The 24374-nt window shown below is 52.3% G+C and overlaps 1 protein-coding gene across 1 annotated transcript in view; it reads left to right on the forward strand.

The window, feature by feature from the left end:
* The first annotated feature begins 666 nt into the window (after positions 1–666).
* Positions 667–24374, forward strand: part of Cyp46a1 (cytochrome P450 family 46 subfamily A member 1) — a 28580-nt gene continuing 4872 nt past the window's right edge. Inside the window, exons 1-10 of the mRNA XM_006971692.4 lie at positions 667–894; positions 8493–8573; positions 9237–9318; positions 12803–12876; positions 13270–13356; positions 18493–18631; positions 19355–19465; positions 20268–20418; positions 20592–20654; positions 22833–22905. Of these exons, the coding sequence (XP_006971754.1) occupies positions 776–894; positions 8493–8573; positions 9237–9318; positions 12803–12876; positions 13270–13356; positions 18493–18631; positions 19355–19465; positions 20268–20418; positions 20592–20654; positions 22833–22905 (980 nt within the window). The 5' untranslated portion in view covers positions 667–775. The remainder of the gene's footprint in view (positions 895–8492; positions 8574–9236; positions 9319–12802; positions 12877–13269; positions 13357–18492; positions 18632–19354; positions 19466–20267; positions 20419–20591; positions 20655–22832; positions 22906–24374) is intronic.

Genomic DNA, 24374 nt, shown 5'->3' on the forward strand with positions numbered 1-24374 from the left:
AGCGCTCACACCTGATGCTCTCTGTGGACCATGACCCGCAGTCAGGATCAGGGTTTCTCCGGGTCTGGGGACTCTTGTATCCCGCCTCTGGGCGGACGCGGGCGCACTGCTTGCACCGGCCCGCAGTGGAGGCGCAGAGCAAGGACATTTGGGGATGACCAACTTTCGTTGCGCGGCGGTTCCAGGGAGAGGTTTGGGGACAGTCAGCGTGAGACGGCAACTGGACAGCTGAGGTAGGGTTCCCTGAAGGTTTGCGCGAGAAAGGAAGAGGCCTGGAACGCACGCGGAGAGGCATTTGGAGGTGCCAAAGGGGCGGAGCCAGCGGGCAGGATTTGCGCCGCCGCCCGGGCAGCGTGCGCCCAGGAAGCGAGGTTGCCAGGACAACGCGTTCTGGGCGGGGCCAACTTCGGGGCGGAGCCTAAGCCCAAGGGAGGTGAGAAGGGGCGTGGCCTTGGAGTCTGAGACGAAAGCGAGGTCGTGATTGGTGAATACTTCCTACTCTGGGCGGGAACGGCGTGGCAGCTGGGGCCGGGCCTCGAAGAAGGCGTGGCCCTGCGGGGGCGGGTCCTGCGAGCTGGAGCCGGAGGCGGAGACGTGGTTGGCGGGTCCTCGTGCCCGGGGCGGGGTCGAGCCGGCGGGGGCGGAGCCGAGCGGCGGGGGCGGTGCTGGCGAGCGCGGGGCCTGGGGCCGAGGCGGCGCGCGGCGCTGACAGCGAGTCGGTCGCGGCCTCCGGCCCCCTCGGCACCCGGCGCCGACCCCGGCCGGGCCCGGAGCCATGAGCCCGGGGCTGCTGTTGCTCGCTAGCGCCGTCCTGCTCGCCTTCGGCCTCTGCTGCACCTTCGTGCATCGCGCTCGCAGCCGCTATGAGCACATCCCCGGGCCGCCGCGGCCCAGGTGAGCGGGGGGTGGGGGTGGGGGCCTGGCTGGGGAGCTCGATCCGGGGGGGATCTAGGACCGAGTCCGAGCCCACGTACGGGCCGGGGGTCCAGCCTCGCTTTGTACGCGCGGCCAGCTCGGAGACGCAGGCCCAGAGAGGGGCGCTAACTATTCTTAGTAACAAATTACTCACAGCCGCAGCAGCTGCTGGGCGCCCACCGCGCTTGGCTGGGCCGCACAAATGTGACGGCAGCGACAGTCCTGTCAGGTAGGCGCTGCTGTTACCCCATCGTTCAGACCTGGAGACTGAGGCGCGCAGAGGCGAAGTCACCTGCCCAAGGTCACACAGTTGGTAAGCCTAGATTTAAACCCAGGTCAGCCTGCTTTCAAAGTGGGTTCTGCTAACTTTGGGACTTGGACTGTACTTTTGTGACATTTCCCTGTGTCTTTGTTTCTGTCCTGGGACATTCCATTTGTCCTCAGTATTTCCATCCCATTCTTGGCCCTCACCCAGTTTACCAACGGCCCCCATTAAAGGCTAACCTTTCATTCCTTTCTTGAGACAAGGTCTCTGTGCATGGCCCTGGCTGTCCTGGGACTCTGTAGACCAGGCTGGCCTCAAACTCAGAGAGAGATCCATCTGCCTCTGCTTCCTGAGTGCTGGGATTAAAGGCGTGTGCCACCATGCCAGGCAAAAGCTTTCTGAAGCTTAGAGTCGATGTGTTATGGCAGTGTCCCAAGGGCGTCCCATCACTTTACTGCTGAGAAATTCAGCTCCACATGAAGCAGACTGTATAGGTAGCCAGGCCCCTGCTGAGCTCACAATCCCACTCAGTACCTGCCACCTCTTGCCCCTTTTGCCCCCAGCCTGCCTGTCCCCCACATCTCTCTCCATTGGATCTTTCTGTTCTCTTTCTCAGGCCTATGGGGGGGGGTATCTTCTTGGTCTCACATCAAACCGACTGTCTCCAATCACTCTATGTGAAGTCTGCCCAGCCCTGGGTGACTTACAGGGCCATGACCCGCCCCCCCCCCCAAGCCACCTTCTTCCTACCTGTTGACTGTCTGTCCCCATCCCAGAATGTGAGCCCCAGGGGGGCAGAGATGCTGTGTTTGCTGGTGTATCCCCAGTGCCTGCCATGTTGCACTTGCTCAATAAATATTTGTTGAATGAATAAATAAACAGTGGTATTAGACACGCTTTTTAAGACCCCTGGACATGAACATTCTGGAAGGTACCATCTCCAGCATGGCAGCCTGAATTCCTGCTTCTGGACTCAAGAGTGACCCCTGTGGCTGGTGACATAGGGAGACAACTTTTCTCTCCCTCGGCTCTCTGCCCTCCCTGTGTCCTCCTTCTGACCTTGGGGGGGGGGTCCTCCCTGTGATCCCTATCCCTTGCTTAGCACTTATGCCTTCCACTCCACCTAAATAGGCCTTCCCCTGGCCAACACGGCTTGTCTAGAGTGCTAACCCCTTAGGGAGGGGGCCCTTCTGTTGAACTTCTGAATGTATTACAGTCATCTCATAGATCCTTAAGTCACTGTGCCACCTCTTGTTAAGTGTCTGTCTCATTCACTGTGGTACCCTGAACGTCTCTTCCAGCAGCATCTGGCACATGCACATGACTGCAAATTGGATGTTGGAATCTCCAGGTTCTGTTACACACGACTGTTCTGTTTCCAAACCATCTATCCACAGCTCAGGAACGAACAAGCTTCTGCTGTTCTGACAATCTCTTCTCCTAAACTCAGGGGCTTTGGCCTTTTGGAACTGGTTGGGCTGGTGTCCAGAGAAGGCAGAAGTGAACTCTAGCCCTTCTCTCTAAAAACAAAAACAAACAAGAAAACCCCAAACAAACAAACAAAAAAACCAAACACGATAAAATGTGCATACTTTAAAATCTCCCCTTTGAAGGTGTTTAGCCGAGCCACAGAGTTGCATAACCATCATCAGTAATTCTAGAACATTTCTATCATCCAAGAAGAAATCCTGTATCCATTGCCTGGCATGCCCTGTCTGGCTGCCCCAGCATTCCTAGCACTGGTCTGCGTCTGTCTCCATGGATGGCCTGTACTAGACACTTCCCATGAATGGAGCCATACAATCTGGAACCTTTTGCGTCTGCCTTCTTTCACTTAGCACAGTGATTTCAAGGGTCCTCTATGGAGTGATATGTGTCTGTCTTAGTTTGCTTCTGTTGCTGTGATTTAAAAAAAAAAAAAATGACCAAAAGCAACCTGGGGAGAAAGCGGTTTACTTCACCTTCCAGGTTACAGTCCATCATCTGAAGAAATCGAGGCAGGCACCTGGAAGCAGGGACCTGGAGGCAGGAACTGAAGCAGAGAACCATGGAGGAACATGGCTTACTGGCTTGCTCTCCATGGCTCACTCAGCCTGCTTTCTTACAACCCAGGACCATCTGCGGAGGGATGGCACCACCCACAGTGGGCTGGGTCCTTCCATATCAGCCACTAATCGAGAAAATGCCCCACAAACATGCCTATAGGCCACAATGATGGGGGCATTTTCTCAATTGAGGTTCCTTCTCAGATGACCCTAGCTTGTGTTGTTGACAAAGACAAACAAACAAACAAACAAAAAAGCTGAAACAATCTGTATCTCTCTCTTGTCTAGGTTGTCATTCTCTCCATCTCTGACGCCAGAATCGACCTGTGACCAGCAGGTGTGCTAAGGGCAGAGCAGTGTGAGGAGGCTAACCCCAGCCAGACTAGGCTCTTCTGTAGGCAAACTGAACAATGTATAAGTTCAAAGAATTTTGAGTTCAAACTGGATTGGTGGTCAAATATAAAACTAAACTAAGTGTAAGTTCTGGAATGTCTTCTAGCACAAATAAGAGGCCCTGGCGTTCAAAGCTGGGACTCACAAACTGGCCACCCTGTGGTAGGTAGGAAAGCTGTGTAACAGTGTCTGTCCTTTGGTGTTCCAGGGCTTTGCCAGTTGCAAGCAAGGAGCCCTTTGTCTGCAAGAGGCAGCTGCTGCGCCCCCACCCTGCCCTCCATCCTCCTTACTCTGCAGGAGGCCCTCCCCCAATGTGCCTTCTCTGCTCTGAGTACAGCATCCCACTGCACTGATCTGTGTAATAGCTGAAGCCTGAAGCCCCACATTCTGATCCCACATAAACGCTTCTTCCTGCGTCTCTATTCCTCCATCATCAGCCTCCTGCTCGCCTGGTGCTGTGCAGTGGACAGGGCTTGATGACCAAAGGTCTTTTCTAACCTAGTTTTTAGATAGCTATCTTGACATTGTCTCCTGGATGGTCTGAGGGAGGCATTGTTAGGCTTGTCTTCCCACTCAGAGTTGCTGGTTCGTGAGTTGTCTAGGATGGGGACTATTCTACAAAGCATGTACAGGGCTTAGTCATGGGAGAGCATCACTCTTGGTCCTGTTATGTGGTACCACCCAGTAGACTTTGAGTTCCCAGCTGAGCATTGGGACCTCTGGTACGAGGCACACATGGGTCTTACCTGCACACATTTGTGGTAGATAGCCTTCTCCTAACCATTGTGGTGACATCCCTCTGGTGGCCTCACAGTGGGCCCTCCAGATGGCTACTGTTCTTTTTCTGCTGAAATCCATAGAACCCTTGGATCCCCACCTGGCCAGTCACTCTTATGGGGAAAGCAGATACGCTGGGAAGTGCTGCCCTGCCCACCCTGCCCGCCCTGCCTGCCCTATGCAATCTGCCACGAGGGCTAAGACAAGTGGCTTCTGTGTGTGTGTGTGTGTGTGAGGTCCCAGTGTTCACCTTTACAATCTTACCTGCTTGTTTCCAGGGCTAGTTCTTACGGCTTGTTTTCTCCCTTGCGCCCCCTGCTGGAACCAGAGGGAACAGCCTTTAGTTCCCCTTTCTGCCTGGTCTTCCCAGGTTGCAGTTGACTAGGTGTAGACTTTGTGGTCAGTCAGGCCCAGGAGGAGAAAAAGGACCCAGACTCACAGATGTGACTCAAAACTGAGAACATCCCCCCCCCCATATGCATAGTTTTAGGAGTGACGAATAGATGATTCTGGAAATACGGCCCCGTAGTATGTGATGTCTGGGACTCACCTTTCTCCAAGGCCCCTCACTGGGAGTGACCTAAGTTGCCCTACGCTTCCTGGCCCAGCACATTCACCCACCCCCTCTCCAGGCGGCTTTCTTGCCTTCTCTCAGCCCTAACGCTTCCCCCTCCAGTTGCATACTCAGTTTTCATTCTCGCCTCCTACTTCCCCCAGCAAATAGAGCAACTTAGCGCGGGGGGCGGGGGGGATTCCTGCCCTGACCTCTGCTGCCCACCCCTGCCCCACGGCCCACTGGCACCTTCCAGCTGCTCTTGCAGGTCACTGATGCCTTGACCAAGGCCAGCCCGTCCCCCTGGCTCAGTGGCCCTCCCCCAGTAGCACCCCCCTCCTGCCTACACCATCGGTTTTCTTCTGCATCTCCCCCACCTTTATGTAACATGCTGCACCAGTCTCTGCCTTGAAAAAGCCTGTCTCTCCACCCTCTTGCCGCCCCCAGTTTCTGCCCCCCCAGCAAGCCCTCTAGCAGACCCTGCCTGCGGGCCTCCGGTCTCTCTCCCACGGACTCTAGAACTCCTGTCTAGTTTTGACCCCGCCTCTCCACCCATGTTGCTGAAGCCAATGCCAGGCCCAGGCACCTACCCAACCCTAACCCCGACCCCTGCCCCCTGCAGACTGTGGCACTGTCTCTGCTCACTCCACCCTGCTTCTTCCTGTCTGGTGGCACCTGCTCAGCCTCATCACTGTCTCTCTTTTTTCTGTCTCCATGCATCCCTGTGGCTTCATCTGGGTACTGGCTGGAACATGGCACCTTCCTATGAACCCTCAGCCCTGAATTTAGCATGGAGTCTCCTCTGAACTCCAGATGTTATCTCTGCTTCCCATTCCTCTAGGACAGTGGTTCTCAACCTTCTTAATGCTGTGACCCTTTAACACAGTTCCTCAAGTCATGGTGACCTCCCCCCCACCATAATATTATTTTCCTCGCTACTTCATAACTGTAACTTTGCTGTCATGAATAATAACATAAATATCTGATTTGTAACCCCTGTGGGGTCTCAACCCACAGATTGAGAACCACTGCTGTAAGCCCTTTCTGGAAGCTGGTATAAACAAGGGCTCCACACCCACGCCTCTGACCTCATCTGCCTGTCTCGAGTTGTTGGTCCTGGGGGGAGAAAAGGAAAGGAACGTAGTTCATGGGTTCAGGTACCCCAGGTTGGGGGTGTTCATAGAGAAAGAGATTAATCCAAAAAGGTGAGGAACCTCAGGGAAACCGAGGCACAACTTTCCTTGTAACTCTTGATGCTTGTGTGGAGCACATGTCCCACAGATGTCCCATGGTGTGAGGAAGCAGAGCCGTTGATGGGACCTGCTCCTCTTACAGGCAGAACCAGAGAAGGCCCTGGCACAATTTCAGGGTGGGTATGATGGCTGTGAACCCATAGATACGGCTCACCACCTGAGTAAATGGTAGACCCCCCATTCAGCTAGCTGTCCAGGCCACAGGTCTCTGTCCTGGACCTCTCACTGACCCATACCTCTGCACCCTGGCTCTGTCTTTATCTCTCTCTGGCCCTGCCCTGGTCTGTTGCTCTTTTTCCTCTCCACCCCACTGGCTTCTGGTGCCTCTGATCTTGCTCTGGGCCTTGACCTGCCCTCACATCCGGTGTGGCTATAAAGGATCCATTTAGGACCACATCAGACCCTGCCCGTGCTTTGCTTAAAACCCACCAGTGACCCACACCCCACCAAGGTGAAAGTCCACAACGCCTTCCAGTGTCCACCCTCCCACCTTGTACTGTCTCTTCTTGCATTCCGCCTCAGCATATGCATCTTCTTGCTGTCCAAGCACGTACTTACCTCAGGGCCGTTGTACCTGCTATCACCATTGTCTGGGGGGTCTTCTCCCCCCATAGATCTGTGTGGCCAAATCTCTCACAGCTTCTGTGTCTCAGTTCACATGCCATCTTCTTGTGTGTGTGTGTGTGTGTGTGTGTGTGGCGCGGGGGGGGGGGGGAAGGTGTGTCATTTGTGTGTGCTGTATTCATGTGTGTGCATGTAGAGGCCAGAGATGCCAGATGTCTTCTTCAGCCACTTTATACCTTATTTCTTGAGGCAAGGTCTCTCACTAATGTAGCTCTCACCATTTGGCTACACTGATAGCCAGTAGGTGCCATCTCCCCGTCTTCAGCATGGGCATTACAGGGTGTTCTCTGCCATGCCTTGCCCTCCCCCCCCTTTTTTTTTTTAAACATTGGTGTTTAGAATGAAGACTCAGCTCCTCATGCTTACATGGCATCCTAACAACTGAGTTATCTTCCACCCCCCAGGGACCCTGTAGAGGAGCTGTTCCCTGTCTGTATTAAATGTCACCCCCCACATGCCTGTCTCTGTTGATTTACCGCTGTGTTTATCCGTCTCCACACCACCTGGAATCTCTAGCCCAGGTTAGTTTCAAATGTCATGTAACTGAGGGGGGCCTGGCATGTGACCCTCTTGCCTCCACGATCCCATCTCGAGCCCTGGGATTACAGATAATGCACCACCACACCCAGTTTATCGGATTCCTGAACTCTGGAACCCAGGGCTTCGCCAATGTTAGGCAAGTGGTCTGCCATCAAGTCCAGCCCGGCCTGATTGTCTCCTGTGTCACCGTTCTCTGGCATATTATTTTAGTACACACACTGCCAGCGCGAGCACTCTCCGGCGTATTATTTATTTACCTCCCTTTGGTCTTGCCCTGGGTTCTGTGACCTAGAATACTCCAACTGTGGTTTCAAGAGGCTGCCGTGAGCAGAGGGGAATCAAATCATACGCGTGTGCCCTTGGAGTGTGCATCAAGGGGACAAGCAGGTGTGCTCATGATCTGGTGCTCACACTGAAGAGGACAGATATTGTCCCCTGATGAGAAGCCGCGAGGCTCATCCTGGTGCCTGCTGTGTGTTGTTAGATGTTTTTTGCTTTTTTCAGGGGCCAACCACCCAGCTCCAAAATAAATCACACATGGAGGCTTATTCTTAATTATAAACGTCCAGCCTTAGCTTGGCTTGTTGCTTACTAGTTTTCCTTAAACTGGTCCATCTATCTTCTGCCTCTGGGCTTTTCCCTTTTCTTACTTCTGTAATCTTACTTTCACTCTTACTCTGTGGCTGGCTGGGTGGCTGGGTGGCAGGGTGGCTGGCCCCTGGAGTCCTTCTTTAGTTATTTCTTCTTCCACCCCTGTCTCTATCCACCTGTAAATAATGATGACAATGGTTATTGTGGTGTGTAACCTGGTTAGGTAATGCTAGGAACTGTGGGTAAGGCTTAGTGTGGGGCCTGGCACATGGTGAATATCCATGAGTGTCAGAGGCCATTGAGGTCTTCTGCGATGCCAGCCCTGGGCCTCTGACAGAAGGGACAGAAGGACGATTGCTTTCTAAGGAAGCCGTTGGTACCCACTGCACCAGGCTTGGTACCGTCGGCCCCTTCACCTGGTGCCCTCAAGCCAGCTCCACGCCTCCCCCAGCTTCAGACCACCTCACCTGGGCCTGTGAGGGAAGGGCACGCTTTGAGGGTGACCACTGCCAGCCTGATGTCTGCCTTTCTTTTAGCTTCCTTCTAGGACATCTCCCCTACTTTTGGAAAAAGGACGAGGCTTGTGGCCGTGTGCTCCAGGACCTGTTTTTAGATTGGTGAGTTCCAACTTGTCTCTTGTTCTTGCCCTGGGTTTCTCAGTGGGAACCTCACTTTGTCTAACTCACCACAGGAACTTCCAGTTTGCCCACCCTGCCCCAAGACACTCCCAGTGTCTACCCCAGGTCAGTTCCTCCCAGCTGGGCACTCCCAGCACCTGACCTTACCCAGGGCACTCCTGCCTCAGCAGCATCCTGAGCACAGAGGCAGGTAAGGCAATGTGAAGCCAAGGTGTTTTGTTGACTGGCTGAGGAGACTTATCACAGCTGTTAGAATCTCTAAGCCTCAATTTCCACACCAGCAAACTGGCTTGGAGTGCAGGTAACAGTTATTGTTTGGGGTGTTATTTTCTATCTTTCAAAAACACTTCTAAATGCATGATATCGCTTACTTCTGGCACAGGCTTTTGTGGGCAGAGGAGGGCATTTCAACTCTTCTTTCATGGGTGTGGAAAGTGAGTTTAGGGGAGTCCTGACTTAGCCACCAGTTAAGAGAAGAGACACAGACACCCTGCCAAGCCTCCTGGGCCCCAGAAGAACTTGCAGCTAGGGCTGAGTGTTTCTTGAAATGGGGTGTTTCTGCTCCCCCTGACAGTGGGGACCCTCTGGGCCAGGGATGATGGTATTCTGGCATGGGGAGTTGACAGTCACTTTGATTCCCAGGGCTAAGAAGTATGGTCCTGTTGTGAGAGTCAATGTCTTCCACAAAACCTCAGTCATCGTCACGAGTCCCGAATCAGTCAAGGTAGGAGATGACTCCCTTGTGGTGTCCTTCCCTTCCCCTGGTGTGCAGGTGACACCCGGCCCCAGGGACTAATATTGCCCTTCTCACCAACCTCCTTTGAGTCTTCTCGAAGCACTGATGTATTACAGGCTTTTCTGTGTCCTCCGACCACCATGATATGTTTCATTTTCCCAGGGGTGGGGCTTAAGTACCCCACTGATAGAGGAGTGTGGGCCATGGTGGTACCAGGAGCAGGCACGCATTACCTGCAGGAATGGACTCAAATATGACCTGGGACAAATGACTTCCTTTTTCTGGGTCCCAGTTTTCTTCTTCATCTGTAGGGATGATGGCCTCCCACGGGTGACTTAGGAATGGGGCTGAATTGATGAGTGTGAGCCCTGTAGTCCATGCCTGGCACACAGCAACGTCTCAATAGATGGTGCTGTTCCCATAGTGAACTTGTGGGTGTGGCTGTCTGCATGTAGGGTGGCTGTGGTGACCCTGAGAGAGACAGAGTACAATTCAGGATGCGTGTGTGTGTGTGTGTGTGTGTGTGTGTGTGTGTGTGTGTGTGTGTGTAAGATTTATTTTTTAATTATGTGTATATTTGTACATCTGTTGTATGGGTATGCACATGTGAGTGTAAATGCCTGTAGAATCCAGAAGAGGGCTTGTATCTCCTGGAGCTGGAGTTACAGGCAGTTGTGAGTCACACGACTCAGGTGCTGGGAATTGAACTTGGGTCCTTTGTGAGAGCAGTAAGTGCTTTTAACCTTTGAGCCATCTCTCCAGCCCATTGTTAGTGGGTTTTGTTTTGCATTGCTTTGGTAATGCTAGAAATAAAGCCCAAGGCCTGGATCTTACAAGGGTGCCACCACTGAGCTCAACTCCCAGGCCTAAACTAGAACTTCATGGACACATCAGGAGACAGATTGGACAACCACAGCATCAAGAACAAAGTTAAAAATCACTTAAAAATATGAATTTGTCTGCTGTGGTGGTGCACTCCTCTAATACCAGCACCCTGGAGGCAGAGGCAGGGGGATCTGTATGAGTTCAACGCCAGCCTGGCCTACAGAGTGAGTACCAAGCCAGCCAGAACTACAGAGTGAGACTCTGTCTAAAACAATTTTTTTTTCTTCTTTTTTGGTCATTGTTTCACTTCTTTAAAGGATGCCAGACTTCAGCTTGACAAGTGACTTCCTGGCAGATGAGCCTGGTCCTTTCCAGCCTGAGTGAAAGTCTGTAGTGTAGGCTAGAACAGACCTGACTCTGGGGCTGTGCCAGCCCCTCTGTGAGGGAATAGACATCCTGTGGCCTCTCCTGAAGGCTTTCTTCCTGAGGTTGGTGTGCTCTGGGCCAGGGCAACTTCAACCCCCTGTGGTGTGTGTGTGTGTGTGTGAGCCCCAGACCCTCAGAGCCGAAGGCTGTGGTGTGTGGGAGCCCCAAACCCTCAGAGCCGAAGGCTGTGGTGTGTGGGGGCCCCAGGCCCTCAGAGCCGAAGGCTGCCCATTCATTCTGTCATCTCAGGTTTTGCAATGCTGTGTGTGCACACGGCGTGTTCATGAAGCAGCATGCAGCTCTCAGGCGCTCTGTCATAGCCCTCCTCTAGAATGCTGGCCTAAAACTGCCAGCCTCCTACGGCCTGCCTGGAGCCTGACCTCTGACTGTGCCATTTAGCATGGCTGCTGTGCTCTATCTGGGTCGACTTCAGTGTTTTTGTCCTGGAATTGACTGGGTGGAGAGCCAGGACACCCTCGGTCACCATGCCCTTCCTTGCCTTGCTTTTCTGTCCTTTTGGTCCACGATCCCACATGGCTTGTCCGAGCATCTGAAAACACATACTTTATGCATTTTCTTTTGCCCAGTTTTCCGGTTATTTACATCAAGAGAGTAAGTCCCTAGCTGTTACTGCTTCCGCTGTGACATTAGTAGAGATGACCAGAGGAAGAGGTGGGGTGTGGGGCTCCTTGTGTATCTCTCACCCCCAAAGCTCAGCTCAGTGGTCAACCATGGATCCTCAGGCTCTGGGACAGCAGGCTGTGGGAGATCCTGGTGGTGGCACCTCAGTAGTGGGGACTCTAGGTGAGGAGGGGTTCACAGATGGGGGGACCTTTGAGAGGAGTAGGTCTTAGGTGGGCAGGGTGATGACAGAGCCTGATTTATAAATTGAAGTGTGGGAGGGTGGGGCTGAGGTCTCTGGGTTGGGTGAGAGACTCTGACATCTCTCATGGTGCAAAATCAGCCACCCGTGGGGCTCCTGTGAGCTGAAAGCTTGGTGTGAGACCCCAGGGCAGAGCCCACAGAAGCTCTATAGACTCAGTTGTTATAGAGAAGTTCCCAACTCCTTCCCAGAGCTCCTGGGACCAAACTTAGTCTCTAACTGGGCCCTGTGGACTCCACTGCCCACCCCACTTCACACATCACAGTTGGAATGTATCTTAGAACCCGGAGTACTCTCCTTGCACCTGGCTGCAGATTGTCTGGTTCAAATCCTGTGTCTACCATAAACATCCCCTTGTTTCAGCTTTTGTTGTTTTGTTTTTTAATGAGTCCTGGCTGGCCTCAAACTCACTCTGTGGCCAAGGGTGACCTTGCGCTGCTGATCTTCCTGCCTCCATCTCGTGTGCTAGCATTACAGGTGTCCACCACCACGCGCGCTTTCTGCTGTGCAGGCTGCTGCAGATCCCAGGCTCTGTGCTCACTAGGCAAGCATTCCACAAACTCAGCAGCAGCCCGGGTCCCTTGTGCTAGTTTCAAATCTCCGTTTTCCCATCTGTGTGTAAGATGAGCACAAAACAGCTTGTGCATCTGAGGGTTGATGGAGCAGGAAGTGAACTGCAGGATGTTAATGTGTCCTTGGCATTAATTGAGTGCTTGCTGTGTACCAGGCACCATTTTCAGCTCTTTCGCTGCAGAGCTAACTTACTCCTCACTACAGCCTGGACCATGCAGGCACCTTTCACCGTCATCCTCTGACAGGGACCAGCTCATCCAGGGTGGTGGCGTTAGCAAATATGGAACAGGTTGCTAAGCCCAACCCAAGCCATTTTCTACTGGGCTCCACTGCCTCAGAGGCTGTTGGGTAACATCATATTGATGTCACATAGCTCTTGAGAGGCAAGTTGGCCCTTCCAGAAAGTCCTTCTTCCTCTGAGGCTGGCTTGGGGCTGATGACAGAGAACATATCCTGAGGGTCTCTCCTGTGTCTCAAAGGCTTCACAACAGTCTGGGCCTCTTTCACACTGCTTTGGAAGGCATGGTGTAGGGTCCCATGCCCACTCCAGCTGTGTGGTCATAGGACGAGTCCAAGCATCTCTGGACCCCTTTCTACATCCCTCTACAATTGCTCCTGCTTAAAGACAGGCTTCCTGGTGTGTGACCGACAGTCCACTTGGTCATATGTATGTTGTTTTTCCTTTGGGGCTGGGGCTTGGCTGGTATCCGCATGCTGCTGAGGGCATCCTCTCATGGATTGTGTTGTTTTGGGGGGGGTATTTAGAAGTTCCTGATGTCCACCAAGTACAACAAGGACTCCAAGATGTACCGAGCGATTCAGACTGTGTTTGGGGAGAGGTAAGGACTCTAGGCAGGAGGGCTCCACTGGGAGCTGTACCCATGATGGCTACCCTGTGCATGGTGTCCCCTGCTCTTGTCATTGGTATTTGATGCCTCTTCCCCCTCTGGGGGCAGATAGGGACATGGGAGTTTGTTGATGCTGGGCCACCCTGCTTATTTATTTATATTGATATATAAAAATGTCAGCTTTGTCGGATGCACGTGATGTTTGGAAACACGCACCACACTTCCTTTTTATTGTGCTAAATGCCCACCTCACCCATGTTGACACCTGTGAACTGGCTACGCCCACCATGGGAGGCAGCCATCACCCGACAGGTCACCCATGCCCACCGAGCAGCCCCTCCTGCCCCCACCTTCCTTCTGGCACCCAATTTCTGTCTTTTGCAGACTGTTTGGCCAGGGCTTGGTGTCTGAATGTGACTATGGGCGCTGGTACAAGCAGAGAAGAGTCATGGACTTGGCCTTCAGTCGCAGGTGAGCATGCCGGCGTGGGATGGGCCCTGCTTGGCCAGGGGTAGTGCTGACTGGAGGCCTCTTTGGTGGGGAGGCCTCATTCAGGGGCTTCACCCAGCTGAAGAGATATTTGGGGACATAAGAGGCCAAAAGGGAGAGCTGAGAGAGGTCCCCATCTGGCTGGCTTGGGAACAAGGGCTGCGTGACCTCAATAGCCAGAGGTGAGGACAAGGTGGAGTCCCTGCTACCCAAAACCGTCCCACCCAGACTCTGAGTTTCTTTTATTCATTTTTTTTTTAAAGATTTATTTATTTATTATGTATACAGCATGTATGACCAGAAGAGGGCACCAGACCTTATTACAGGTGGTTGTGAGCCACCATGTGGGTGCTGGGAATTGAACTCAGGACCTCTGGAAGAGCGGCCAGTGCTCTTAACCTCTGAGCCATCTCTCCAGCCCTCACTTTTTTTTTTTTATAAAATTCTTTTTTTTAAATAAAATTCTTGATGGTCTTTTTTTTTTCAAAATAACTTTTATTGAGTTGTACATCACATTCCATATCCTTCACTCATTTGAAATGTATCATTCAACAATTTTTAGTCTTCATAGATTTGTGCCGCCATCACTCCTTAATTCCCGTCACCACTGTGTCTGGATTCTTGCCATTTCACACACGTGGATCAACACAGTGTGTGGCCCTTCATGTCTGGCTCCTCATTGAGAATGGTGTTGGTGACCTGGACTCATATTTAGTTCCTTTTTGCTGTTAAGTAATGCCCCACCACATAGCTGCTGTATGTTTATTCAGTTAGTAGGCATTGGCTTGCCTCCACTGTAGAGCTTTCATGAACAGTGCCACCAGGACACATGCACACAGGTTTTTGTGTGGAGACATGCCTTTGTTTCCCTTGGTCATAAATACCATTTGTAGTCATGGGGTAGCATGCTGAGTGTGTATCTAACATTCTGAGAGAGGTAATGTTTTACTCTGATATAATTTCAAATTTATAGAAAAACATCTTTTATTCATATTGGCTTGTTGTTAGAACCACAATTTGATATGAAATTTTGTTCTCTGTCTGTGTGTATACATGTTTATTGTGCTGGGTATGGTGGTACGTTCCTGTAACTCCAGGACCTAGGAGACTGAGACAGGAAGACTGCAAGTTCTAGGTTAGCCTGGGCTACATATTGAGACTCAAACAAACAAACTGCATTCCTATATACATATATGAATTATTACCTACAGATACTTGCCTATAGGATCCATCCATCCATATATATGCAAGTCATTCATTCTATGTGTGTTTATAGGTTTATGTCATTTCCTTGGGGTTTTTGTTTGTTTGGTTTTGGTTTTTTTTGTTTGGTTTTGTTTTTCTGAGATAGGGTCTCGCTATGTAGCTCTGACTGTTTTGGAACTCATTATATAGACCAGGATGGCCTCAAACTCACAGATAATCTGCCTGCCTCTGCCTCCTGAGTGCCAGCTGGGCACACTGTCCTTCAGCCTGGGATTGTTTGTGATCTCATGATGAGGCTTGGGTCTGTCTTGTAGAAACAGTGACGTTCCACCCTCCTCCAACAATCACGTCCAGGGTGCATGCTGATGGTCTGCCCTGTAGATAGCCATGTTAACTTTGTTTAGGGCTTAGAGTCAAGGGGTCACTCTAGGTTCTAGAGTCTCAAGTGAATAATCTGTGGGCTCTGTGTGAACATTCCCTCCTGAGCCATCCAAGCCTCTCCCATAACCTCCTTGCCTCCCATCTTCTTCCTTCAATACATCCACCTCACTGCCTGGGACAGATGTCAATAAAACTCAGACCTACCCCAACCCCCACTGCTTGGTAGCCTCTAGTGATTCACTGTCAATTGAAAGATGGAGGTCAGCCCTTCACCCCTAGTTTGCCCCTGTCTTGCTAGCTTTTTGCTCCCACCCCATCCTGGAGCTACTGTATTCTTGTTTACACCATCTCACTGTGCTTCCCCTAGGGGATTCCTGTTGCCTGTTTTGATACCTAGCTGAGGTATCCCTCCTCCCCAGGGCTGAGTGAGCTCTTACCCATACCATGGCTCCTTCCACACCCAGGCAGTACTGTTTCTTCCACCCATTGCTCTCATGAGATCATGAGTCCCAGAAATAGGAGAAATCCCATAGCTTGTGTGCCCATACAGCTCAAGGTACCCTACAAGCTCTCCAACAATGCCCATGAGAGATCTGAAGAATTGGCAGAGCCTGGACCTTACTGGAAAGCTGCCAAAGTAAGGATGGAAAGGAATAACAGTGGAGAGTGAGAGCAGGTTACATAAGCCAGCTGAGTGTTTTGGTCCCAGTCCCCAGTTGTGAGGGGAACTTTGATTCCAACCAGATGGTTCTAACCACAGAGTCATGACATCAAGATTGGACCAGTGGGATGGTTCAGCCAGTAGAGATGCTTGCCACCAAGCTTAAGTTCAATCCCTGGACCTATTTGCTAGAAGGGGAGAACCAATTCCTGCAAGTTGCTTCTTCCACAATAAATTTTTAAAAAAGAAAGAAAGCTGCAGGACAGTCGTCGTGACTCCTTGCAGCAAAGAGGACCCCATGACTGACAACTACTTTGTTTTATTCTGTGCTTTCCAAGGCACTTAAAAACATCTGGAGGGGCTGGGGAATGGCTTAGCAGGTAAAGTTCTTGCTATGAGAGCATGAAGAACAGAATTTAGGCCCCCCAATCTGGGTGGTGTGGAGGCCCACCTGTAATCTCAGTACCTGGGAGATGGTGGCAGGAAGTCCACAGAGCAAGCTAGCTAGCTGGACTAGCTCAAACAATGAGCTCTGGATTCAGTGAGAGACTCTGCATCCACATCCCATGCCAACCTTAGGACTTCACACACTCACACATATGTGCATGGGCACACCCACACACCCATATGCATGTGCACATATACTATGCATACACCCCCTGCCCCCTGAACGAAAAGGTCCATTGTTCCAAGACACACAGCACCAAGGATGCCATCTTGGCCCTCCCAGGCGGCAGTTTGGTGGCAGGATGTTCATTTGCATTTCTGCGAGCTCTGACCGGAAGTTAAGGTGCTTCTTTAGAGAGGACTGTTCCTGTGTAAACACCTACGTTATCAAGCTGTAGGGAAGAGACTGTGCAAGCATTGAGAGACTGAGTAAGTCCTCCCTCACAATAAAGGAACTACAGGAACCACCGGCAGCCCAGTCTCCGCTGTTATCCCCACAGAATGTCACCACATGCTTTCAACAAAACTGTGAGAGTACACTTACACTTTCTACTTCCTAGACTTTACTTTTACTAGAAGAGCTTGGTCTAGTTTTTGTTTGTTTGTTTTTCCCCCCAGAAAAGACTAGAGTGTTGGGGCCAGCAAGATGGCTCAGTGAGTAAAGCACTTGCCTGCCAAGCCTGGCAACTTGAGTCTGATTCTGGGATCTACTTGGTGGAAGGACAGAACCAGTTCCCACAGGTTATCCTCTTACCTCCACATGTGCACCCATGTACGTGTATGCTGTGCACATGCAGACACACACACAGTCAATGAATAAATAGATGCTTAAAACAAAGGACCACAGGGCCGAGACTGTACTGCAGCAACTTGTTCTGCTTACAGTGTTGGCCAGAAAGTCAGTGTTGGCCAGCCACACACTGCCCACATAGTTCACCAGACTGTGATGGCTAAAAAAAGGACAGCCACTCAGTGAATCCCTGCAGACCGTGTGCGCAGATGAAGAGAAATCAAGGCATTAGGAGCATGTATTGATGCTTGAGAGAGACTGTCCTGAGGACCATCTGGAGGCTGGGCAGGTATCCAGGTGCTGATGGAGGGAGACCTTGTAGGGACTTGTACACAACAGTGGGTTGGAGTGTTGTTCTTTGCAGGAGGGTGCTGTTGCAGGCAGAAGTCAGCAGGGGGCAGAGTCTGCCCCCTCCCTTCCCTAGGGGTAGATTTTTTTTTTTACCTCTCTAAGAGCAACAGTTGCTTCTAGGATTTTGAGGTTGTCCAGGAGGGTGCTGAGAGGTGCTTCCAAGGAAGGCTGACTGTAGGATAAGATGCTCATCTGGCAGCAGCCAGGGAAGAGTCACAGCAAGCAGATGAGACTCCAGAGCAGTTTCTTTCCTAGTTGAAAAAGCGCTCTTTTTGTTTCTCTTTCATACTTCCTTGCTACTGTTTAAAAAGCTTCCTACTTGGAAATAATTCCAAATTTCCAGATGAATTTCAAGATTAAGAATGCAGGACAAAGAGGGAGCTGGAGAGATGGCTCAGTGGTTAAGAGCACTTGCTGCTCCTGCAGAGGACCTGGTTATCTCCACAAGTGCATCCATGTGCATGTGCGCACTCAAGTACCAGCACCCACATGATGGCTTGCAGCTGTCTAACTCCAGTTTCCAGGGGGTCCGATGCCCTCTCTGCCTCTACTGGCACCTGGCATGTGTGTGGCATACTTACATACATGATAAAACACTCATACACTTAAACATACATACATCTTAAGAGAACAGGACAAAATTACTCACGTACACTTTTCTCAGATTACTACTAAACACTTTTAATTATAAACATCATTTTCTCGTGGTAAGAAATGTGTAATGGAAGACGTGCCGTTCGCCTCCCTTCCTGCCTGTGTTGCTGTTTGTGAGTTTGGGGTGTATCCTTCAGGACACCCTTCTGAACTCTGGGCCTGCCTGGGGGATGTGCCAGGGCAGAGAGTGCAGTAGCTTTGGGAGCTGAGTTGCAGATGGCATCTGGGGTCTCGTTTCCACATAGACTTAGGTCCTGTGGCTGCTCAGGGACAGGAGTGAAGTGGGAAAACAAAGACTTTAAATGGTATCTTGGCACAGACAAGTAAGGGGAACAGACAGTGCAAGCAGAGGGGCAGAGGGGAGTCAGGGCGGCTGTGTCTAGGACTGTAGGGGACCCCAGAATTTCAGCACTGTCGCGTCCCTTTGAAGTCAGAGTGGGGCGTCTCATTGGCAGAGGACCTGTGAGACCATTAAGACGGGGGGGGGGGCAGAGGGACAGTGTCCACGCAGGGCTGGGTTCAGCTGCTCTAACCCCAGTCTCAGTCTGGGATTAGTTTGGGAGGCTGGCAGGGACAGGGTGCAGGGGACAGGGTGGCCAGCCAGGGGACTCCTGTACTGCTTTCCCAGCTCCTTGGTTAGCCTGATGGAGACATTCAATGAGAAGGCGGAGCAGCTGGTGGAAATTCTAGAGGCCAAGGCTGACGGGCAGACACCGGTGTCCATGCAGGACATGCTGACCTGTGCCACCATCGACATTCTGGCCAAGGTAATGGGTGGTGCTGGCCGGCGGGAGGAAAGGCTGGGCACAGGGATTGAGGGTCCCCTTCCCTCTTCTTCCTTCTGTAACTCAGCTGTTCCCTTCTATGCTCTGCATAGCTTTCAAACGTTTTATCTCCTTGGTTATTCAAAGTGACCTATTATGAGACTGGGGTTCTGACTCCATCTCCAGAAATGAACCCCCAGAAGTATGAGGACTGGCTTCAGCTGGTCAAGGCAAAGGTGGATGTTCTTTGAGGCCTGTCTGTCTTTGTTATCCTCTGTACCCCAGTGGGTTATGGCTAGGCCAGTCATAGTAGACTTGGTCATCAGACAGCACAGAGCTGCTTGTCTCAGGTGTGAACAGTGCGCTGCGGTGTGGGTGTGAACGGTGCGCTGCGGTGTGGGTGTGAACAGTGCGCTGCGGTGTGGGTGTGAACGGTGCACTGTGGTGTGGGTGTGAACAGTGCACTGCGGTGTGGGTGTGAACGGTGCACTGTGGTGTGGGTGTGCACCTCCGGGGAAGGCTGCAGCTCAGGGAGAAACAGCGTTGGGGCAGGCAGGAGGGAGAAACTGTCCACTTGACTTGAGGACTTCCCATGGGGTCGGACCCTTCCCGGTCACTGTCGTGTGTGTGTGACACAGCCAAGGTCCAGGTCTCCAGCTGCACATGCCAGTCTCTGTGGGTGCGCCCTGTGTCTCCAGGCTTGACTTCAGCTTTCTCTCTCCACAGGCAGCTTTTGGCATGGAGACCAGCATGCTCCTGGGTGCCCAGAAACCCCTGTCCCAGGCAGTGAAGGTCATGCTGGAGGGTATCAGTGCGTCCCGTAACACGCTGGCCAAGGTACTGCCTGCTAACCCTTCCCGGGCGAGCGCATCGCAGCTGTGCCTCCGTGTGCTGACCGCCTCCTTCAGCGACTTTCAGAATGGGTGTCGTGTGCCAGTGTGTCCGAAATGTCTTCCGAATCCAGATGTGCATGCTTTACCTAAAAGTAGAAGGACAAAATCAGAGTGGCTTAATTTAAGTCAGGAGTTAATTTTTGTCTTGTGTTGAACGATCCCCAAAGCAGGCGTTCTAGGGTGCTATGATGACTTCACCATGTCAGATGTTCCTGGAGTCTCCTCTTTGTGTTCCACTGCCCTCAGCACCTCACCTCATTGTCATAAGATGGCTGTTGTAGCTCCAGCTATCACTTCCTTTTCCAGACATGAAGAAGAAGAAAGGGGAAAGGTGATTCCTGAGCCAATCTCCGGGCTCCCTTCTGTTCCTGGGGGCCTTCAGTCTCTGAGCTTGCAGCCCCCAACGCCGCCCCATCTTTTCAGCCATTGATTCTACTTCACTTCCCTCTGGCCCTGACTTCTCCTTCCGGGTGCAGCCCTAACTGACCCTTCCTTCAGGGGCCCTTTCTTCCCAGCGCTGCATGGAGGAAGAAGGGCCTCTCTTCCCACCATTTCTAGGGATTTGGTGCAGGAGGGGGAAGCTCATGCTTGGACACTGTCATCTTGTTCTGGTCTGCCTGGCTGCTTGATCTTTTCTAGAATCTTCTCACGTTCTCCCCGGCACGCTGCTGTATGGATTTCCGGGTGGGGGCTGGGGAGGGAACTGCAGACCTTAAGGGCCGCCTTGAGCTGGGGCTCTCCTTCAGTTCATGCCAGGGAAGAGAAAGCAGCTGCGGGAAATCCGAGAGAGCATTCGTCTGCTGCGCCAGGTGGGGAAGGATTGGGTGCAGCGCCGCCGGGAGGCCCTGAAGAGGGGTGAGGACGTGCCCGCCGACATCCTCACGCAGATTCTCAAAGGTGCGGCCTGGGGTACCCAGGAGCAGGGCCCGGCGGGCGGGGGGTGCTCCTGCCCAACATCCAATGCTCCTCACTGTTGGCTCTGCCTCTGGCTTCAGAGAAAATGGTGCTCCATGAGCCAGGGGCCTGGGAGCCAGGGCTGCTGTGGGGCTGAGTGTGTCCTTGCCTTTCAGCTGAAGAGGGAGCCCAGGACGACGAGGTCCTCCTGGACAACTTTGTTACCTTCTTCATAGCGGGTGCGTAGCTTGTGGTATGGTAAGGTACCCAAGCTTTGCTCCGGGTACCTTAACCCCGATTGAGTTCAGAGGTTGTCTGAGCCTAGCTCAGGTCCCAGGGGAAGGGAGCCTGTCTGCTTGTTGTCCTTGTGACCTACCTGTTGACTGGGCTGTTGGGGAAGCTGGTGTCTTTGGCTCAGGAAAGCTTGGCTGTAAGTTTAGGGTTCTCTCATTTTAGGTTTATTCAGATTCGTTAGCTTGGTACTGAACGTGGGCCAAGAACATTCTTTGCTCATCTCCTTAGTATTATTACTCACCTAGAAAGCCCCTCCTCTTCAGGAAGTCCTCAGCAATTGCCCACTGAGCACCTTAGGCCCAAGTGGAAACCATCCCCATGTCCAGAGCCTGCCTCCTGCCGGCTCCTCCTCATGGGTGAGGCTGTATTTATCCAAGTGGATTTGGTGAGGGCTGTCTCCCCCACCATAAGGACTCTCTGCTCCACAGTAGTGAGGCGGTGTGGTGTGGACACTCCCATGGCCCTGTGCAGCAGAGATCCCTGCAGATGGGACGAGACGAGTTAGTTTTGGGTGCTGGAAGGGCACAGGTGAACAGAGGTGGAGCAAGTCATGGTCCCGTGGCAGAAGTGGACAGACGTGTTTTGCCACATGGATGGGATGTGTCCAGAGGGCAGAAGCCCATGCAGAGACCGTGGCAGAGCTGGACGATAGGGTACCATGCCCACATGGGGTCAAGAGCATCTCTGATGACTGGGGATAGCTCAGGTGGTGAACTGCTTGCTATGTGAGCATCAGGAACTGAGGTTTGGTACAGCATTCCCATCAAAAGGCTGGATGCAGTGACATGCAGCTGTGATCTCTGTGTAGGGAGTGGAGATGGGGATCCCTGGGGCTCACTGGCCAGCCAGCTAACTACCTAATCAGTGAGCTCCAGTCAGGGAGAGATCCTGTCTCAAAACAAGGTGATGGCTCCCAAGGAGTGACTCCTGAGTTGACATCTGGTCTCTGCGTAAAGGCCCACAAGTATGCATGTGCACACCTGTGGACGTGTTAGTACATACACATATGCCTGTGCACCCCTGTGAATGTGTCAGCACATGCGCACACATGTGCATATGCACTCCTGTGAACGTGTATTTCCCCACTTGCACACAGAAAAGAATGAAAAGTGAAAATAAAATTGCCTCTGGATGGATGGCAGATCTGTCTGTCCCTGGGAGCCAGGGCCAGTGTGGAACTCCTGGAGAGCCTGAACTTTGTTTTCCCCCCTTTGCGAGCGGGGGCTTCCTCCTGTCTCCCCGTGAGGACTGAGCAGTCCTTCCTGACCTCACAGCTCAGACCTAGCCTTGGCCTGTGTGGAGCTGGGGGGCCCAGGAGGGGAGCTCTGCTGTCCAGCTCAGGCAGCTAGGTCTGTCGTGGCTGAGAGACCCTAGGAGCAGGTGGCCTTCCCTCCTTGCTCCAGCTGGCTGTGAGATGGTTTGGCTAGTCACTGGTGGCTACCTGCTGAATTACTTGCCCCTCTCAAGTGCATTCATGTGACTCAGGGCCTCTCCCCGCAGCCAAGTCACCGTTGGAGGGTTTTGACCTTGTCAACTTGATGGCATCCTTCATGACCTCAGCTTTTCTGAAAGAACCCCTGGCCTTTGGTTGGGGAGGTCTCCTTTCAGTCCCTGTGACTGGAGGGGCACCCCCTTCTTGGACCTCAGGGGTTGCAGAAAGCTTGCTAGGCACACAGAGGCCCGGTCAGGGCCTTGAGCTCCAATGCTTTCAACTTCAAGTTTTTGTTTGCGTCAGCTTTTTTTGAGACACTCTGTAGACCAGGATGACCTCAAACTCAGAGAGATCCTCCTGCCTGTGCCTCCTCAGTGCTGGGATTAAAGGTGTGCACCTCCATGTACATCCCTTTGGCTTTCTTTTCTGTAAAATGGGGACAGCTGTGCAGAGGATGGAACGAGTAGCTTTCCCAGCATCTGAGTGGAGGCATGGGGCAGGTTTACTCAGCTACTGGCCAGCAGAGGGAATGCAAAGACAGACAGACAGACCCACCGTCTCTCTCATACCACAGCCTTGGAGGAGGGAAGAGGTGGAGTCTCAGATGCTCCCAAGAACCTGGGATCACAGGGCAGAGGGTGGGCAGCCCCTGCAGTGCCACCCAGACCAGTGACTCTCCTCCCTCCTTCAGGTCATGAGACTTCTGCCAACCACCTGGCGTTCACGGTGATGGAGCTGTCTCGCCAGCCGGAGATCGTGGCAAGGTATGAATGCTGCCCTTGGGACTGGCAAAGGGCTTCTCTGATGTCTTTCCGAGGGCCGCCTGTCCCCACATGCTGTGGCTGGAACTCTCCAATGGGCCTTGCTTTCCTTTATCCCCAGGCCTTTGTACTTCTTTCCTGGCCCACAGGCCCTATTCCCTGCTTTCTCCTGGAGAACATGTCCACACTCCTCTGGAAAAGCCATCTGGGATCCTTCACCCTGACCCTCCACCCGACTCTATCCCCATTGCTCTAGCTGGGCAATATTTTCTCCAAGGATTGTTGGCTCTGAGTCTTTGTTTGCCAGGATACCAAGAGCTTCAGGCTAGCAAGAACTGTGGTCCCATCCTGCCCACAGTGCACAGAGCATCCTAGCTGTGGCTGACCACCAGCCCTTTAGGTGGTGGGACCACGGAGGGTAGTGGGGTTGGGGGCATGGGATACAGTGCCTGAGCTGGTCAGATCCTAGCTGGCTTCCTTTGCAGATAGGCACCCTCAGGAGTGTCAGAGAGCAGACAGAACCAAGCTCAGAGCCCCTGGCCATGCAAGATGCTGTAGGAACTCTTGTGTTATATAAGCATGGATGGCCACCAGCATGAAGGGTAGACGTGAAAGACGGTGTGAGAGTATAATATAGCTTGTTGGGAGCTGGAGAAATGGTTCAGTGATTAGGAGTGCTGGCTGCTTTTCCAGAGGACCCGGGTTTGATTTCCAGCACCCACACGATGACTCAAAACCATTTGTAATTCTAGTTTCGAGGGATCCAGTGCCCTCTCTTGGCCTCCACAGGCATTGCATGAATGTGGTACACATACATGCAGGCAAAATACCAATACACACAAAATTTAAAAAAATAGATTTGGATTTTAAATAAATACTATGTGTTAATACATGTGTATATAGATGTGTTAGAAATATGCACTTGGAGGCAGATTGGGGTGTTGCTCAGTGGCAGAGCACTTGCCTAGCATACCCAAGGCCCAGGTTCCATGCCGGATACTGGGAAAATGTGCCACATTTGAGCTGTTTTTAAACTCAAAGCCCAAGGACACTGAGTGCACTGACACCGTGGAGCAAGCCTGGCTACCACCCGATCCCGGGCCTTCCCATCTCCCACCTCAAAACTCTGCCCCGTCAAGCAGCTGCACCTTCCTGGCCTTCAGTGTTCTGATCTGTCTAGGTGCCTGGCAAGAGCTACATCAGACAGCATGTGTCTGTCTGTGCCTGGGTTATGTTAACTCAGCATGGAGTCCTCGAGGCTCAGGCATGTTGGAGTCCAGGTTAGAACTGCCTTCCTTCTTTTAAAAGTCTAGCTCTGGCCCCATTGTGGGGGTGGAGGGACCTTGGTTTCTCTGGACAAGGCGACATTTGGGCAGCTTCTGTCCCTTGTTCACTGCCCCCCAGCTGCGGTGACTATGGGCATGCAGCTGCACCAGCTGCGATGACTGGGCATGCAGCTGCATCTTCAGTTG

Source organism: Peromyscus maniculatus, chromosome 14, assembly GCF_049852395.1.
Source record: "Peromyscus maniculatus bairdii isolate BWxNUB_F1_BW_parent chromosome 14, HU_Pman_BW_mat_3.1, whole genome shotgun sequence".
Taxonomy (NCBI): Eukaryota; Metazoa; Chordata; class Mammalia; order Rodentia; family Cricetidae; genus Peromyscus; species Peromyscus maniculatus.